Below are 17,206 nucleotides of genomic sequence, written 5' to 3' on the forward strand. Positions count from 1 at the left end.
AACTTTTGTCGTCTACGTCTATAGCCGAGGATCTGAACTTCAATGCCCGTGATCAAGCCCTAAATTGTGTAAAGAAGTCAGAGCTAAAAGCGTTAGGGACTAAAGAGTGTCTATAAAAGGTCATTGACTTTCTTAAAAAACGTTGTAATACTTTGTTCCTACTTTACTAAACACTTTGTAACAGTGGGAATCTCGAACGTGTTTTTAAAGTCGTATACACATGTTTAGTAGTGTTGGTGTAAAGTAACAGACGTCATCCAAAATAGCTGTCGATTTTTTTAAAATGTTCCCTCTAAATAAGTTTTTTTTTTATTTTCCCGCCAAAATTATGTTTATCTTTCCCTAGCGCAATTATATTCTTTTAGCCAAAGAGACGTCAGTACGATTTAGTTGCTGGTTTTAAATACATCTTTTACAGAATTATATAACACGCCTTACAGTTTTAACGTTGCGTCACAAGGAGGTAATCGTTTGTATGCATTGTGCTGATAGAACGGCGCATTCCACTCTTTCACAACAAAGGACATACATACGCCTAAACATTTATTAAACATGATATAAGTACACAGTATACTTACGAATTGGATTTAAGGCAAACACACCTCAAAAAATGGCTTGTGCATGTTGAATGTACCAATGCAACAATGGTCAGAGTTTGTAAACTGTATTAATGTTCAGTTTTTAAATGCAGATTATAAGTACCTTCCATGGCCGCTCGTGTAAGGTTCAACCAAACCCGAGCGAAGGTTGTTACGCGCAAACGAGGTTTACCATTTCAATTCGCAGAATGTTCACATATAAGAATTTTATAACTGACATGGAAAATACGTCGTTATTTTTCTATGTTGACAAAAACGCCTTGAAATATCCCACTAAACAATAACAGCGCATATGGGGGCAACAAACTGTTTTGCTCCCAGAAGACATACACTATTCCCATGGCCTTTCAGCCAAACAGTAGTAGTCATTTATATGTAGGATATTCAATTAACTGCAAAAAAGCAGTTTGCGTCATTTCGCTGTATACTTAGTTCTGAAAAAGGTAAGAACGGTTTTGAAATGTATCTAAAATAGTATCCGTTCAATTCCAGGGTGAGGAATCACGTGACTTAAAGGGGTTCACACATGGGTTACCACGGGTCACAACCGATGTAAACAAACACTTATGTGACGTTAATCTCTAAATAACTTTTTTGACGGAAAATATATGAAACTAGTTCTCAGCATATAAAAGAATATGCTATTTTCTGCTTCAACGTTTGTAAAATACTTTAGATTTGCTTCAATCTTAATGATGAAATCCTCGGCGAATTTCATGCCTAAAATTGAAGTTTAATCTAATTATCAATTTATCAAAGCTTTTCTAACTCAGCCTTTTGACAACCACTCGTAGTTTTAATGATCAAGATGTCAACCATAGCAAAACCTGTAGGCGAAATCGTATACGATATATGACGATTACACGAATAAAAATCTTATTTAATTTCAAAACGTTCAGATTTTATCGTACGATGCTTTCATACACTAGGGAAACTATTGCGTAAATTATCGACTGCAGTGAAAATAGTATGTTTTTTATATTAACTGTTTTAAAATGTTAACCCGCTCTTACTTCCAAATCAAACGTCAGCGTGCACAGGGCGTGGCACGATTTCCGTAATGACGGTAATTCCGCATACAATTTTGCGCATTTTTCTGAAAAAACTACGATAAAATGTTGTTTTGTTTACTTTTAAAGCATACAATGAAATAAACACAAAAGCTTTTTGTTTGGGAGTAATATTGCATTATATTATACCTCGTGTAAATTATTTAATATGGATATAGCATTTGGTGCTCACTTAGTGAAATATATTACGATCTAATACTGTCACAAACAATTATTTTCTATATATTTATATCAGTAATAAAAGCCAATAAGCACGCACATTAGAGGTTTTATGCCGTAAATACGAGACACCATGAAATGTTATATTACTTACCGAGAAATTTGTGTTCGTGGGAAGCATATGGATGTTATACTTTCTTCTCGTTTCTTCCCTCAATATAGGTAAGACCTGATGAATATAATTTTAATGACTACGCAATGCATTTAACTTCTAGGGAGTAGCGGTATCAAACTCGGATTTTACAAATGCTGACTGTTCTTAAATTTATCACGAAATACAACCTACACTACAGGGTTTAATCAAATAGTACATATATCACAAAATGCAATAATTTGATATGAATCGTTTTGTTTTTGTTTTTTCCGTATCAATATAAGGTAAAAATGGAAGGAATATTCCTAATTGCCTATAAGGGTAAGTTGCTTGATAAACTTAACAAATCTGTTAAAACAAACCTACTTCCAAAATGCTGACCCCGTGCATTTAATTTACTTTTACATAAGAAAAGAAAAGCCAAGGTCATAGCTTTTGTGTTATAACTGTTATATAACGTCTCTCGCATAAATACATGTTCATTCTGATAAGAAAACAAAAATTCAACATAATCTTGATAATGTGTGACCGGAACATTTCCGGACAGAAATCATAATTATATGTACGTTTTGTATTGTTGAAACATTATTTGATGGCCTAAACATCCCTCATGCAATACTAGATACATGCTACAAAATATCTTGCTTACCTTGGTAACGTCCGAAGTAGGTCTCATGGAAAGTTTAAAGGCATTCACGACGGCACAGCTGTTTCCGAATGTTTTCCCTCGCTCAGTCACCTGTCACAGGATACAAACGTTCTCGTGAATTGAATGGTACAGTACATTATATCACTAAGCAGAAACAAATCTACTTTTACACAAAGCTATCACCATTGAATCTTTGTTGTATCTGATTTTAGATGAGCTAAGCTAAAGCATATTGGGACGTCGCTGCAGGGAACTGTACATTGTAGGATAAATAAAGACAGCATTTTATATTCTCTTTTTATGGTCATCTGATAACAACTGGCATACAAATAAAATATAAGCTTCTGATATTTGGTGCATGGCGCCGTGCTCTACATCTTCAATTCTATGGAAATCCCAAACCTTTTAATATCAAGTGAAAATAAAGTTTAAGAGTGAGTGCACTTTGCAATCAATTATATTGGAGTTTATATAAAGTTTTTTTAAAGTAACAGACGATAAACGATAACAAATATTAATTTATGAGTTTATAGATATAAATAATTTATAAGAACTTTTTTCAAGTGCTATTTGTAACAGTACCTGTACTTGTAAACTGCTTTTTGGTAAAATTTACCCAAATACGTGTAATTCGTACAAGATTTAAGCGAGTAGTTGATACCAAGGACACATATTAATTTTTGATATAGGTATAATCATATTCCGTAAAATGCGAAAGTGGGGATAAGAAGCAATCTAAGGCCAATTGAAACACATATGCCAACATATAGATTAACGTAACGGCAGTGCTCATAGAGTATTTCTTTTATAATTAATTAAATAAAACATAACACATTAGTTCCCCAAAATGTATTACCTTCAGTTAACTCATAAGCTTAGCTTTTCCATAACAGTATCTCTCCAATCCCAATTTCTCGACAAAACATCACCTTGAATATCCCAATAATTGCTGCTTGAGCTTTATTGAATCATTAAATTAAAAAACATTTAAATAATATCACATTTTTAATATACAGTTAAATAAATATAAATATACACGCATTTACATTTTTGAGTATGTTTATGCACAAATGAAATGACGTTCATTTTCGCAAGAATGCCTCTGATGATTTACCGGCGTAGTAATTTCGGCGACCTACTTATTGAACAAATTTTAGTTAAGCGCATGCGCATTACACGCTTCCTATCAAACAATAAAACACGCTTAAATAAAACAAAATAATGTGTAACAAAGACAAATAATTTCTTTATTCAAACAGATTTTCAAAGCAAACATACAATATCGAGAATGGGTGAATAATACATTGTATATTTCTGACCTGGTTACATGAAATTATCTAAAAATAACTTTTAAAATTGGTTTAAACAAACAAAACACTACGTCGTCTGCTGCTGCAGTATGGCAAATGTTTATAATGGCCGGCCTACTTAAGTTGGATTTATTAGATTCCGATGACGAATTAATGTATACCATTGATATTGGACAGTTTATGATTGGCACTATATCAAATGCAACATCACTCACACCAGCAGCGACACCACCTGCAGCAAACCCACCTGCAGCAACATTGTGACTAGGACAGTCAATATTCGAACACGCTGCAAATTGCAGTCAATTTGCCCCTTAAAGGTTTAATTCCAAAAAAGACGATGCCCTTGTGAAGCTAGAGGAAAACCACAAATCTGCAGCAACAAGAAAAAACACTGAATGGGGTGTGAATGTCTTTCAAGGTAAATAATTTAATGTCAATTTTTATAGCCAAAATTAAATGGATGAAATTCGTTTTTGATTATTTTTTCATATTTAAAAAAAGAAAAAAAAAGAAATGAATTTACAAAATAACAATATATATTGAATACATTTCTAAAATATTGTTGATGATAATGGTGATGTCGATTATGATGATGATTTTACTTTCTGCTGTTGCTCGAATTTCTTCTACATGTGGACATAAATTCTTAAGTCATTCAACAAATTCTGTAACAAATATCCATTGAATAAACAGAATGGCAGAAAGAAGCCCGAAAACAACCCGTTTTGCTATCCGGAAAATATCACAGGAATACTCTCACCAACATTCGCAGTGCCTTGAAAAGTCATTTGAAGGATTTAAAAAAGGACATTGACTTGGTCCGTGATAAAGCATTCACCAGTGCAAATAATACACTAAATGGCTTCTTGAAGCACAGAACATCCAATGATACATCTGCCCCAACGAAGCACAAGGAAGTTATTTCGGAAGCTTATCTTTAGAAGATTGGGTCGTACTTGGAGTAGTATGAAACATCTGCGATTGCATTACGGGAATGCATGTGGTACTAAGCCATTCATTTTGTTATCCGTGGCCTAGAAGTACACCATCAATTACGCCATGGCAGCTTGGTGTTCAGCACTGATCACTCTGGTGAGTACGTCAAAATTCACAATAGCCTGAAAAAAAATCAGGGTGGCATTGACACAAATCAGTATTTAAATAAAAAAGGGTATATGCCACTGAATCACACCTGTGACCAGTTAAGGTTTTTAAGTTTTTTTCTAGATAAAATAAGTGAAAACGCAACAATGCCATTTATCACAAAAATATCACAAAAATGCAAGTAAACACCCCGAAGAAACCAAAACATAATTTGTCGTAAAGCCACTAGCTTAGAGAACATCTTTTAACATTTATGCCAAATTTTTGTCAGGGAGCAAAACTTACAACTTACAAAGGTACACTTCGCACTGCCTTCGTGCAACAGCTATCAACATGATGAACGACGCCGGATTTCAGGCAAGACACATCATGGTTCATGTCATGCCACAGGAACGAGTCTTCCATTCGGTCGTACAATAGGGGCTGCTCATCAAACGAGAAGAAGCAGATGAGTTATGCTTTGTCGTGTCTTACTGAAGGCAAAGCCCGATCATGTGAGGCAGCGCCATTAGTGTGCTCATCTTCCAGAGCATTAGCGAGTTCGTATTCCATGGAAGTGACAAACCCTAAAACCACTGATCATCGGGCACCTGAAAAATGCAATATCGCAAATACAGCGTCACAGTTGGTGCAGAAAAATGAGCACAATTTTGCTCCAATGGATTTTTATTTCAGGGCGCAATGATTTCAGATTGCATATTTAACATTGGAAACTAACACGCTTTTAGTGTCACGTAATGCCTCTGTTCACTTAACTTGTTGGAAGTCTTTAAGTTTAAACAACAACCGTTCGAATGTCAGTTTTTTATTGTTCCACGTTCTTTCTAAGTATAATATTAAGTTCTCAATACAGCATTTAAGGTAATCCCGCATCCTAACTGCCGTCCATTAAGGACCCAAGGCCGCTTTCCTTGCCTTGCCTAACCCCTCTGTTTTTACATCCAAAATCATCTCTCTTATATACTTTGTTGTATAAATATGACAGCTTTACAACCCAAGGAATACACGTTTTTGTAATTAACATGTAATTTTGTACATTTGTACCAGGTCGGCTGTCAACCACCTCCATATTCAAATGACAATCAAATATGCCCTACATTACTAAGCATACAGTATGTACAAACATATACATTCAATTGAATCTTAATTATATCTTAAATATAACGTTAATTAACGTATTACGGTATTACGTCACATTAGTTTAAAGCACTGATATTGCGGTACTACGTTTTTCTAGTACAAAATGTCTTAAATTTCTTAGTTTAATGATCCAAATTCGTTTAATTTATATTTTTAATCACATAATTGTATGTTGTATTTAAATAGTGTTATGTATCTGATTAATGAGAACATAAATAGATAAGAAATATTTTCCTGCTTTACAGCAAAAGGTTTATATATAATACTCTGGTGCTGTTAAAGTGTATATAGATGATCTCACATGCTAGGCCATATAATACGGAATTTATTAAATGATCTTTCAAAAATTGAAAAAGAGCCATGGCAATTTTTTTAGCAATTTTAGTTGATGTGTATAATTGATTTCGTATTGAATGACCACCAATGTAAGATTCTATTTATATCATAAAACATTTTATGTGCCAACTTACAGCGTTTAATACATGTATTATTACAAATAAATAAATTGGAATAAATTGTGTTAACATGTACATCTGTTAGAAATGTTATTCTGCTCATTGGTTTAACTGCCTTTCATTAGGCCAGATTTTATTTTAGATTCTCATAAGATGTTAACTACCAAATTTTATATTTCATTAATTATTTGTCATATCTTTCATTGACAGCATGGCAAATATTACAGCTATTGATGAGTGTAAAGACAGATCGATTGGGGATTAGAATGTAAAAAATGGTTAAACTTCCGTACATTATCTTTTATCGACCCTTTAGCTTTGGCAAGAGGCATCCTGCTTCTATTTTTATTTCTTCCATGGATGATTCTCACTTTAAAATTCAGAAATCATCAAAAGTAATCTTAAACATTGTAATATTGTTAAATGTGCAAAACAAAAATGACTATATGAAAGTGTAATAGTAAACCTTCAAAGCGTACCGATAATATGATTAGGGCATATTAAAATATGAAAATATCACATATTTTCACGACATCTAAAACCAAAATTCCTATTTAGTCATAAAAAAGAGTTGGACTGTTTTTATATTTAATAAGGTAACGCATAAAACCAAACTACAATAAATGTTTACTTACTTGAATGGTTTTAAGTCGTTTAACCTGAATTTCTTCGTTTTTTTCTTTCCCTCGTGTTAGCAATTTTCCACATTCCGTAGTCACGTGATCTTGACATGTCTAGTTTAAGTTAACGCTAAAGTATGTCAAATTTTAATTAATTAAATAGGTATGAGCAGTCATAAAATGAAACATGTTAGGGTGATCTACTTCTTATTTTTTTAAATATCAAATAAAGATATATATACGGGACAATATATCCCAGCTATTTTCTGCGTAATGATAAAATTTGCATTGATGTGATGCGGATTAAAAAACGGGCGTTACTTCGCTTTCCATACATTGGTTTAATGACGAGTAATTTCCCTTCGTATGTAAAGATAACGCGCTTCACGGGAATATCCATTTTGAGCGGGGCATTCAAGATTTGAAATAAATTGCAATCCTAGTATATATATATATAGAAATGATTGTCTGATTTATTGTGTATGGTACAGGTAAGATACGACATTAATTACTGTGGATGAATAAGCAATTTAATGAATCCTAGCTTCCCTTTTCTCGTTTTACCACCGTTATCTTGTAAATGAATTTTATTTGTGGTATATGTAATAGAAATAATGTTGTATTTATAATATCTTTTTAAGTGCATTGACAGAGTGGATGTGCACATTAATATGGTAAAAGCTTATTCGAAGAGCAATTATTCTAACGCAAAATGGTGTCCGATCATTTGATTTTACAAATGCATACTTATTACCTTCAAAAGGCTTAGAAAACGTAGTTGTTTGAACTTTATATGCGCTTACTACGCCCACAGCGACCCTTCAATGTTGGATGAGGGAAGGTTAAATGACCAAGCGTTTCGCTTTCATTTACGCAGTAAATGTTGTAATGGCATGCTAGTGAATTGTGTCCATTGTTATTATTTAAAGTATTACCTGTGTATTGAAGATGGTATTGAATCATACGAATATGAATGCAATAGACGTTTAAACGTTTTATTCTAAACACGAAAATGGTGTCAGTGTTTCGTTTAGAGATTGAGCTACTATCAGTTTTTCAACAATTATCTTTTTTTGTCAAAAAATATTTCATTGTCGGTTCAAGTGTCAATCCAGATGGGCAGTTGATTATGCATAATCTTCTTTAACTCCTCTTATCTATCTTAATCGCGTTTTGAACGTTATAACGTAATCCAATTTCGACGGCTTCAAAGAAAAGACCCAAAATGCTTCTAGTTTTCCATCTATATAAGAGTCCCTTCACAATTTTCATGCAAATAATACCATGAACTTAACCCGTTCATACATTGTTTGCTGTGTTATTGATAAAATAAACGAACTATGAATCATTGAGTCGTTTCTCGTGTACGCTCAATACACGATTGTGTCAAATTAAACTGAAACTATACCTTATTAAGCACTTACATAAAGTTCACCATTAGTTATCACATGGAGCTTGCACAGCATGTCAACTGAAATATGAAAGTTACACAGTGGATTTAAAAAGTGATACAACCGCGTTGTTTCTGCGCCCTATTCAGATATCTGATAATAATAGAAGCAGTAATATTTATTTCGTGTTGAAAGCGTCAGTATGAGAAATATGGCAATCAAACGAAATAAAACTCACTGAAATCAAACTGATAAGCATTATGCCATTTTTCAGTCCATGCGCACAGCAAAAAGATAATATTTCCGACGGGTTTAAACTAACGACAGTTGTCCGCCTCCTAAAAATACCGACAATTTTATTAAGAAAGTTTGCGATTAAGCATATAGGTCGAAATTTTCGGATTCTAACTTTTTGTCGGAGTTTCGATAAACCACCTCATTCACATTTGATTTCACATTATATATGATGGAATTTATAGTTCTGAGCACTTTGATGTATTTCTGTTGCACTATGATCAATGGTCAATGATTTACGTTTGATACTTTATTGTAAGATTAAATACTGTTTTATTTTTATTTATTTTTTGAATTCTGGTGTGAATGTATTATCCTGTGCACGTTTAACGCGCCAATTTTTTGTGATCTAAATATCAAAATCATACCAGATGTTGTTGCATTTCGCACCATATGTTTGAAATCCATAGCATCAGCAATTGATCTGAAATTGCGTAATAAAGTTATGAACATTGGTTCGTTGTTTAAAATACCTTGCTTTTGATCACAAGGGTTTCATTTCAATATTTATTTTGCAGAAGCTTCTCCTTTAATGCTTTTCAGCTGAAGTTTTGATGAAATACAAAATGATGTTTTTACCAAGTATACCAAGGTTAAAAGTTAAGACCTGGCATTTATGATAACATATACAGACATGGTATAAAATAAGTTAACCTTTAAGTAAAAACAATCTAAAGACAGCAGGATATGAACCTGAGTTCACAAGGTCTTGACATTGGTTGCTGGTTAGCGCAGTCGCCCTCGCTTCTCACCAAGGCAACACGGGTTCAATTCCCGGCCTGGGCGCATGTGAGTTTGGTTAGTTGCCAACTTGCCCGAAAATCGGAGTTTCTACGGGCACTCAGGTTCTCCCTACAATACAAGACCACGCTCTTGCGCAACATCGTGCTAACGAGAGTGGCTTAGTATAAGTTCTTTACAATTGTTGCTAAATATATAATGTTTAAACTAATGTGTTGATATTATCGGAGCAAGTAACCCAAAATAAAATTCTCCTAGGTCTTATCAATGTTTAGCAAGCAACAAAATGTTATATGTAAGGCGACAACGTACATGGACACCAGGTAGGTCTCTTATGTACCCTTCCAAGCGTCCAGTCTATAACAAATGTCTATATGACACAAAAGATCACCGACAGCCCTCTGACAGATTGCAATAAATTGCACCTTTTCGAAACGTGAGGGGGATGGGTGTTTAGAACATAAGGCAACTATAAAACCAAATTAGAGACAAACACACCATGCACTTCTCTTAGTAAGAATACACAGTGCCAAAAAGACCATATTTTGGCAAACACAAAGCTTATTTAGGACCAAACAAATTCGTGTGAACCTCTACGTAAGCATACACAAAGCCCATAAGACCATATTTTGGGAACAAAAAAATCCTAGACGCAGCTTTAATTAAGCATACACAGAGCCCATTATTAGACCTCAGTTTGGCAATCATAAAGGCTTCAAAGATACAAACAAGCCCATGTGGAGCTCTAAGTAATCACACACAGAGCCCTTGAGACCAATTTCTTGCAAATGTATAGGCCCTTTAAGTCCAATAAAAAAGTGAAGCTCTAAGTAAGCATACAAAAAGTCTATTAGACGGTATTTTGGGAACCATGAGTACCATTTAGATCAAATAAACCCCGGTACAGCTTTGAGTAAGCATACACAGAGCCTTTCATGAGACCACATTTTGGCAATCACAAAGGTCATTTAGATCAAAGCGTTTCCATGTGTAGCTCAAACACTATATACAGAGCCCATCAGATACCATTTGGGAACCATTTTTGAGGATCATTTAAATGCAACAAACCCAGATGCAGCTCCTAGTAAGCATACACAGAGCCGATTAGGCCATGTTTTGGGAACCATAATTGCCATTTAGATCCGAACAAACCCAGGTCCAGCTCCAAGTAAGCATAAACAGAGCCAATTCGACCATATTTTGGAACCGTCAAGGCCATTTAGATCCAAACAAACACATGAGTAGCTCATTGTAAGCGTACACAAAAACACTAATACCCATTTTTTGGAACCATCAAGGACATAAGGATCCAAACAAACCCAGGTAAAACTCTATGTTAGCACACACAAAACTCGTAAGACCATTATATGGGAACCATTCATGCCATTTAGATCCAACCCGACCAATGTGCAGCTCTACGTAACCGACGGATGCAAACGAATAGCAAAATTGATATTCGAATATTAGGTAATTCTTCCGATCGAATATTCGAATATTCGATTACCGAAATACATATTTTAGAAGATGTACTTCTATTATTATTCACTAAAAGTAATATCCGGGGCATTTTTACCCCACTTTGTCGTAGCCAGTACGCGCGGCGGACCATGAATTCCCCAAATGAGCCTTCAAAATTCTCCACGCTCATGAAGAAAAAGGCAAAACATTATAGACAGAAAAACAACAAAATCGAATAATATCAATTCCGCTGCCTTTATATTTGTAAACAATGTGAAATTATATGGATTCCTTATAAAATAGTGTTTTGCGCCAATAGAGGGTCTTCCGTAGGACGTAAGACGTTCTGAGATTGACCTCTAAAATGACTAAGTATAACTTTAAAAAACCCAAACCAACTCGGAAACTTGTAAAATAATGAAACGAAAACGTAAGTGGATTTGATTCATCTATTGTACAACAAGAGAGGAAATATATCCTAAAACGCTACAATATACATTTCAAAGCACGAACATTGTATCAAAACATGGAATACAGTTTTAAGCACCTATATATATATTGTATGTAACAACAATATTGTAGAACATGACATTTTCATCATCGCAGTGATTTGCGCTATATTGCACAGATTAATTTGCAGTCAAGACAACACATTGGTGTTTAAGCAGATTCCTAACTAGGTATTGTAAAATTAGGGGACGTTTGATAGTACCCGACGATATGTCCCTAAATGACATACGACGCGTGTTAAGTGTATTGTCATCACATTCACACCTAGGGCATTAGGCGACAATCGTTGTAAAAACAAGACAAACACGCTTAATAAACAACAACAGTGTTGTAGGCAAACGTTTTTTTTTATTCTCTTTATTGATTTGTTTTCCGAATATTCGAATACCGATTTTGACATTCGAATATCAAACGTTTGATCGAATATTCGAATATTCGTTTGCATCCCTATACGTAAGCATACGCAAGACCCATTCGAACTAATTTTGGAAGAATTGGCCATATTTAGCCATAAAGGCCGTTAAGATCAAAACAAATCAAAGTGCAGCGTCAAGTAAGCATACAAAGAGCTCATCCGACCATATTGGGGTACCAGAAAGGCCATTTAGACCCAAACAAACCCATGTGCAGCTTTAATTATGCATATTAAAAGCACATGAGACCAAATTGTGGCAGCCATAAAGGCAATTTATGTCAAAACATTCCCATGTGTAGCTCTAAGTAAGCATACACAAAGCCCGTTTGACCACATTTTGGGAACCATAAAGGCAATTTATCTAAACAAACCCATGTGCAGCTCTTGGTAAGCAAGATCCGACCAAACCCAGGTGCAGCTCTAAGTAAGCATACACAGAGCCGATTGGACCGCATTTATGGAATAATTATTGTAATTTAGATCCAAACAACACCAAGTGCAGCTCTACGTAAGCTTACATAGAACCCGTCGCACCATATTTAGATAGAAACAAAGCCATGTGTAAGTTCTAAGTTAGCATATAAAAATCCAATTTGGCCAAATTTTGGTAACCATGCAGACCGTTTATGTCCAATTAAACCGATGTGTAACATTAAGTAAGCATACAGTGAGCTTATTTGATCATATTTTGAGAACCATAAAGAAAATATATCAAGACAAACCAAGGTGCAGCTCTACGTCGGCACACACAGAGCCCAAAAGACCACATTTTGGCAACTAGTTAAGTTAAGCAAACCGAATGCATGTGCAGCTCAAATTAGCATGCTCAAGATCCATTAAACCATATTGTTGGAGTCATAAAAAGCTATTTAGATGTAAATAAATCAGGTGAAGCTAATCACAAGCATACACAATGCCCATTATAACTAACCGTCCATTAAGAAGCAAACTAGCACAAATACTTAAGTAGAAATTATAAAAAAAAACATACAAAAAGTACTTTTACAACATTTGTTTTAACCAAACTGAATCTTAAAAAAAAATATACTCTATACGACTAAACCCCCCGCAGAGCAATGGAAAAAGTGTCTTCTTACGGTTGTTAGCGGACCGTCCACGAGAATTTTGAGTAATATCACTAGCCGATACATTGCATTTAGAAAGGCCATGATAACAATCTAATATTTATCTTTCGGAAAAATATTTCTATATATCTGTATTTATTTATTTAATAATGCATTTATTTGCTCACTAATATATGTATTACACTTATCGTCATATAAATCAGATACAGTTACAGAGGTAAAAAACCGTTTTGCTAGGACGAACACCAATTTTGTCCTCGGCTTTGCATCGAGCAAAGTAGATGTTTGTCCTAGCGAAACGACTTTTAACGTCTGTAAGAGGACACTTTTGAAGAAAAGCTCGAACTGTATCTATTACTTACTGCACTGACAACCTTTAAATATGTCAATAACGAGGGCATGGTTTTTATATATTCTCACTCTAGTAATTGAATGGTTAATTTATCTACTAGTTACCGTTCAGATTTCGGACTTAATGTATAAAATAAGACACATACAAAACTGGAACAATATGGTACAATTTTGTATATATAAATATATAATCGAATAAAAAAGTAACATCGCATTTACACATGTGACGTGTTTTGACTTAGAACATAGTACAAAGGCATTTCATGAAGGCCTAAAATGTGTTACTCGAAGCATCGGATAACTCGAGGTTTTATGTCGGGCTGGTGCGTCTTTGAGTTTTCACAATTTTACTACATTATCAAATAGAACGTCTGCCTTCTTTCTATTATAATTTAAAACAATATAATTTGTATACAGCTGAGGGAATCACCCAAGAGTAGTATAGACTTGTGGATTCGTATATGTCTGAAATGCATTTATCTCTTAAATGAATTTGTGTATGATTATATCAAGTATAATATATAAAGTAACAAAGACGGTGCTACACAGAACTTCATTGATTATTTTAAGTGTGTATCCTGCATATACTTTGTTTGTTCAAAAAATATAAGAGAAGTGTAATGTTCTAGACATATGTAAATGTTTTAACAGGATTTCTTTATTTCGGTATGTGCCTGAATGATACATTTCCTTTTGCTATTAAAATACAATTCAATGACCCTTCACCTAAAAACAATGTGACATTTAAAACAAATAATTTAGGTGATTTTGTCAGTTCTCAAATGAAGAAAATCTTGACAAAACATATTCAAATTCGACCAATGCTAATTGTAATAAAACGCCAGATCCTCATATACATTTGTATTGTACTTATTACCTTTTATTGTTGACATTCAAACTTGATTTTTCAGAAAACGTTTCAATTATTATCATTCTATATCATTGGCATTGCTAACGGTCCGAGTTACGTTTGTATGGCTGTGTGAGTTATTGCTAAACGATTACTAACATCAATTATAATATGCTATTTCGTATGATTTTTTTATTACCTGTACCAAACTCAAGTACATTGTTTAACTTCTTTATGTACATTGCGGTATATAGATTCCCCTTACCCATTCAAATTGTACGGTCAGTGATATTTTGATACACTGGATTAAGTTAACTTTGCAGTTTAAAAGTTAAATTCTTAGCAGTTAACATAACAACCTTGATGGACAGGTGATGTATGGTTGTTTTTATGTATTATTCACACTATCTTCAATGAAATAACATATTAAAATTAAAAATATTGCAAATGATAAACATACATAACCATATAGCATTTTCTTTGTTTGCATCCCAACCTTTACATATGTTTAAAAGGGCTAATTTAGATGCCGAAGTTTGAAATTAAATTATTGTAATAATAAAACGAAGTACCTAACACTTTAACAAATTCCCTGTTCAAAGGCTGAGGCCCAACATACATTAAAACAGGGACATAAAATATACAAAACAACACAGGCAGACCAGACATGCATAAAACTTACTTATTATTAAGCCATAACTATGCAGAAAACACATGTCCCAAAAAAACAATCTTTGACCTTTGTTACCAATGTTAGCTTAATAATAAAACGAAGTATAAAAACATATCAATCTCGCAATAAAACGATAAATTAACGTATTACCTCTTCTCGTTGTCGTTAAACGAAGAAAACAATGGAAGTCTAGAGACAACTGTTCTTTTCTCCTGCTTCTTCTCCTAAACAATCATTTGTACAATTTTAGATAACATGAACTAGCCAAACAATGAAAAGAACACATGCGCACTCTTCATTTTAATGAATTACATATTAAAACGCACATTTAATTATTTCAATTATAAGCGAATTCAAGGTTAGGTTAAATATATGGAGTGGGAAACATCATCATGAACTGGCCTTCTGATGTTTGATTTGTAATAGTTAGAACACAAAAGGTAAATTATTCATTAATAAGAGGGGTCATTAAGAATTGACGTCATATATTATTAATGTCTTCACGGTTTTAAATGCACGCGAGGGTGATATAAAACATGGTCACATTTGACATATCTGAATACCTAGTAATACCTTAATAATTTTACACGGCAAAGAACGTAAAGTGTAATTTTGAGTACATATAATGTTGATGTTACTGACGCTATACGGTTTGAATTAATGGCGTCACACAATTATCGAAAACAGTTTATCTGTAAAAAGTTTACTTTTTTGAAATTCGTTAACGCATATTTGCAATAGAATATTGCCGTTTTCACTCTACCCTAAAATACCAGAAATACTACTCTCCTTTGGCTAAAATACTTGTGGACGCCCGTCAAATACGCTTTTGCCCATGTGAGTCCTTCAAAGAGTGTATGTATTATCCTACATTTTTATTTAAACTAACTTGTATTTACACAACAGTGATTGTGAAAGATTTTACCTCTGATCTTATAAACAGAACTAATCCGATAATTAATACAGCAGCAACGCAGCCAATGAAAGCACAAACTATATTCTTCTTAAAACGTCCTGGTTCGTCTGATGCTGATTCCGCCAACACTATATAAAAATAAATTGTACAGTTGTAGTGAGAGCGCCTCTTACACTTGATACATTTACCTGTAAATATTTAGGTATTTTTATGTTACTGCACATGAACACCCCAGTCATGTTTAATTGTCCGCGCTGACCACTAAGAAACTTCTCACTCATACGTAGACACTTGCGTCACATTCAAGTCGAAACTTCTATAACCGTCACTTACCGTTATGTATTTACAAAGGATTGACGGGGATTGATTCAAACACGGATCTACCCTCAACAAAAATATGTCTGAACCGTTAAGAATGTAAAAGGGAATATCCACATGAGTTTGATACGACCCTGATGGCTGTTTATGATCTTTGGTAAAGCTTATGTTTCATTAAAAAGTTAAGTAGTAAATCACCAGTGCTTTTTAAAAATTGATTTAAGTATTATGTGAACATTACAGTTCAAGTGTAGTAAGATTTATTTTGTACATATAAGGTGTTCAATAATGTATGTGGGTTGAATATGTACATATTAAAAATACCAGGATAAGTGAAGATATTCTGTGATATTTTCGACATTATTTGATTATTCTATTAATCAAAATGTTCACATTTGAATGACTGTAAGTAAATAAATGTTGTAATTGTTCTAGAGTTGTTGATGGTTGCTTCCCGACTACCTTAATAAACAATGAGATCAAAACGAACAATAAACATAAAATATACCATGATAAAAATAAAATGTATGCCAAAACAAATGTTGAGAAGCTGACAATAGCCCAGTGCAAAACTCGAATTTTTATACCGAACTATTTTTAACGTTTATTTACCTTTCACTGGATATGTTTTTGAAGATTTCCATATTAGCGGTTCGTCCTCGAACAACGAATGGACGATGTGTATTTCGACAACAGAGTAAACATACTGCCCCGTTTGTCTGGTAAACTCCAAACCGTACGAATATTTTTTTGCCTGGTAACAAATGCAAGTTGCGTTTGGACAGTCGTAAGTGCTATTCACAGGTTTTATGAAATATTCATCTGTTACAAGTGGAAGTTGTTGTAGGGAATCATTCTGAAAATAAGGTAGGTAATGATTGGTATTGTTTAAACAAACCATGTCACTTTATTGATCGTTCAACTTGTAACGACTTCCCTGT

General features: G+C 33.9%; 1 protein-coding gene and 1 long non-coding RNA gene across 2 annotated transcripts in view; both read right to left on the minus strand.

Moving 5' to 3' along the window:
* LOC128234067 (uncharacterized) overlaps positions 1-17,206 on the minus strand; it is an 85,859-nt gene that overhangs the window by 18,661 nt on the left and 49,992 nt on the right. The window contains exons 6-12 of the mRNA XM_052948057.1: positions 16,878-17,121; positions 15,957-16,075; positions 15,182-15,255; positions 9,317-9,372; positions 8,688-8,734; positions 2,632-2,721; positions 1,983-2,057 (exon numbers count right to left, since the gene is read on the minus strand). Of these exons, the coding sequence (XP_052804017.1) occupies positions 1,983-2,057; positions 2,632-2,721; positions 8,688-8,734; positions 9,317-9,372; positions 15,182-15,255; positions 15,957-16,075; positions 16,878-17,121 (705 nt within the window). The remainder of the gene's footprint in view (positions 1-1,982; positions 2,058-2,631; positions 2,722-8,687; positions 8,735-9,316; positions 9,373-15,181; positions 15,256-15,956; positions 16,076-16,877; positions 17,122-17,206) is intronic.
* LOC128234068 (uncharacterized) lies at positions 2,770-8,673 on the minus strand. Its single transcript, XR_008260861.1, has 3 exons — positions 7,279-8,673; positions 5,341-5,638; positions 2,770-5,062 (listed from the first exon to the last, which is right to left on the minus strand). It is a non-coding gene; the product is annotated as an uncharacterized LOC128234068 (long non-coding RNA).

The sequence above is a fragment of the Mya arenaria genome, chromosome 5 (assembly GCF_026914265.1).
Source record: "Mya arenaria isolate MELC-2E11 chromosome 5, ASM2691426v1".
Classification (NCBI taxonomy): Eukaryota; Metazoa; Mollusca; class Bivalvia; order Myida; family Myidae; genus Mya; species Mya arenaria.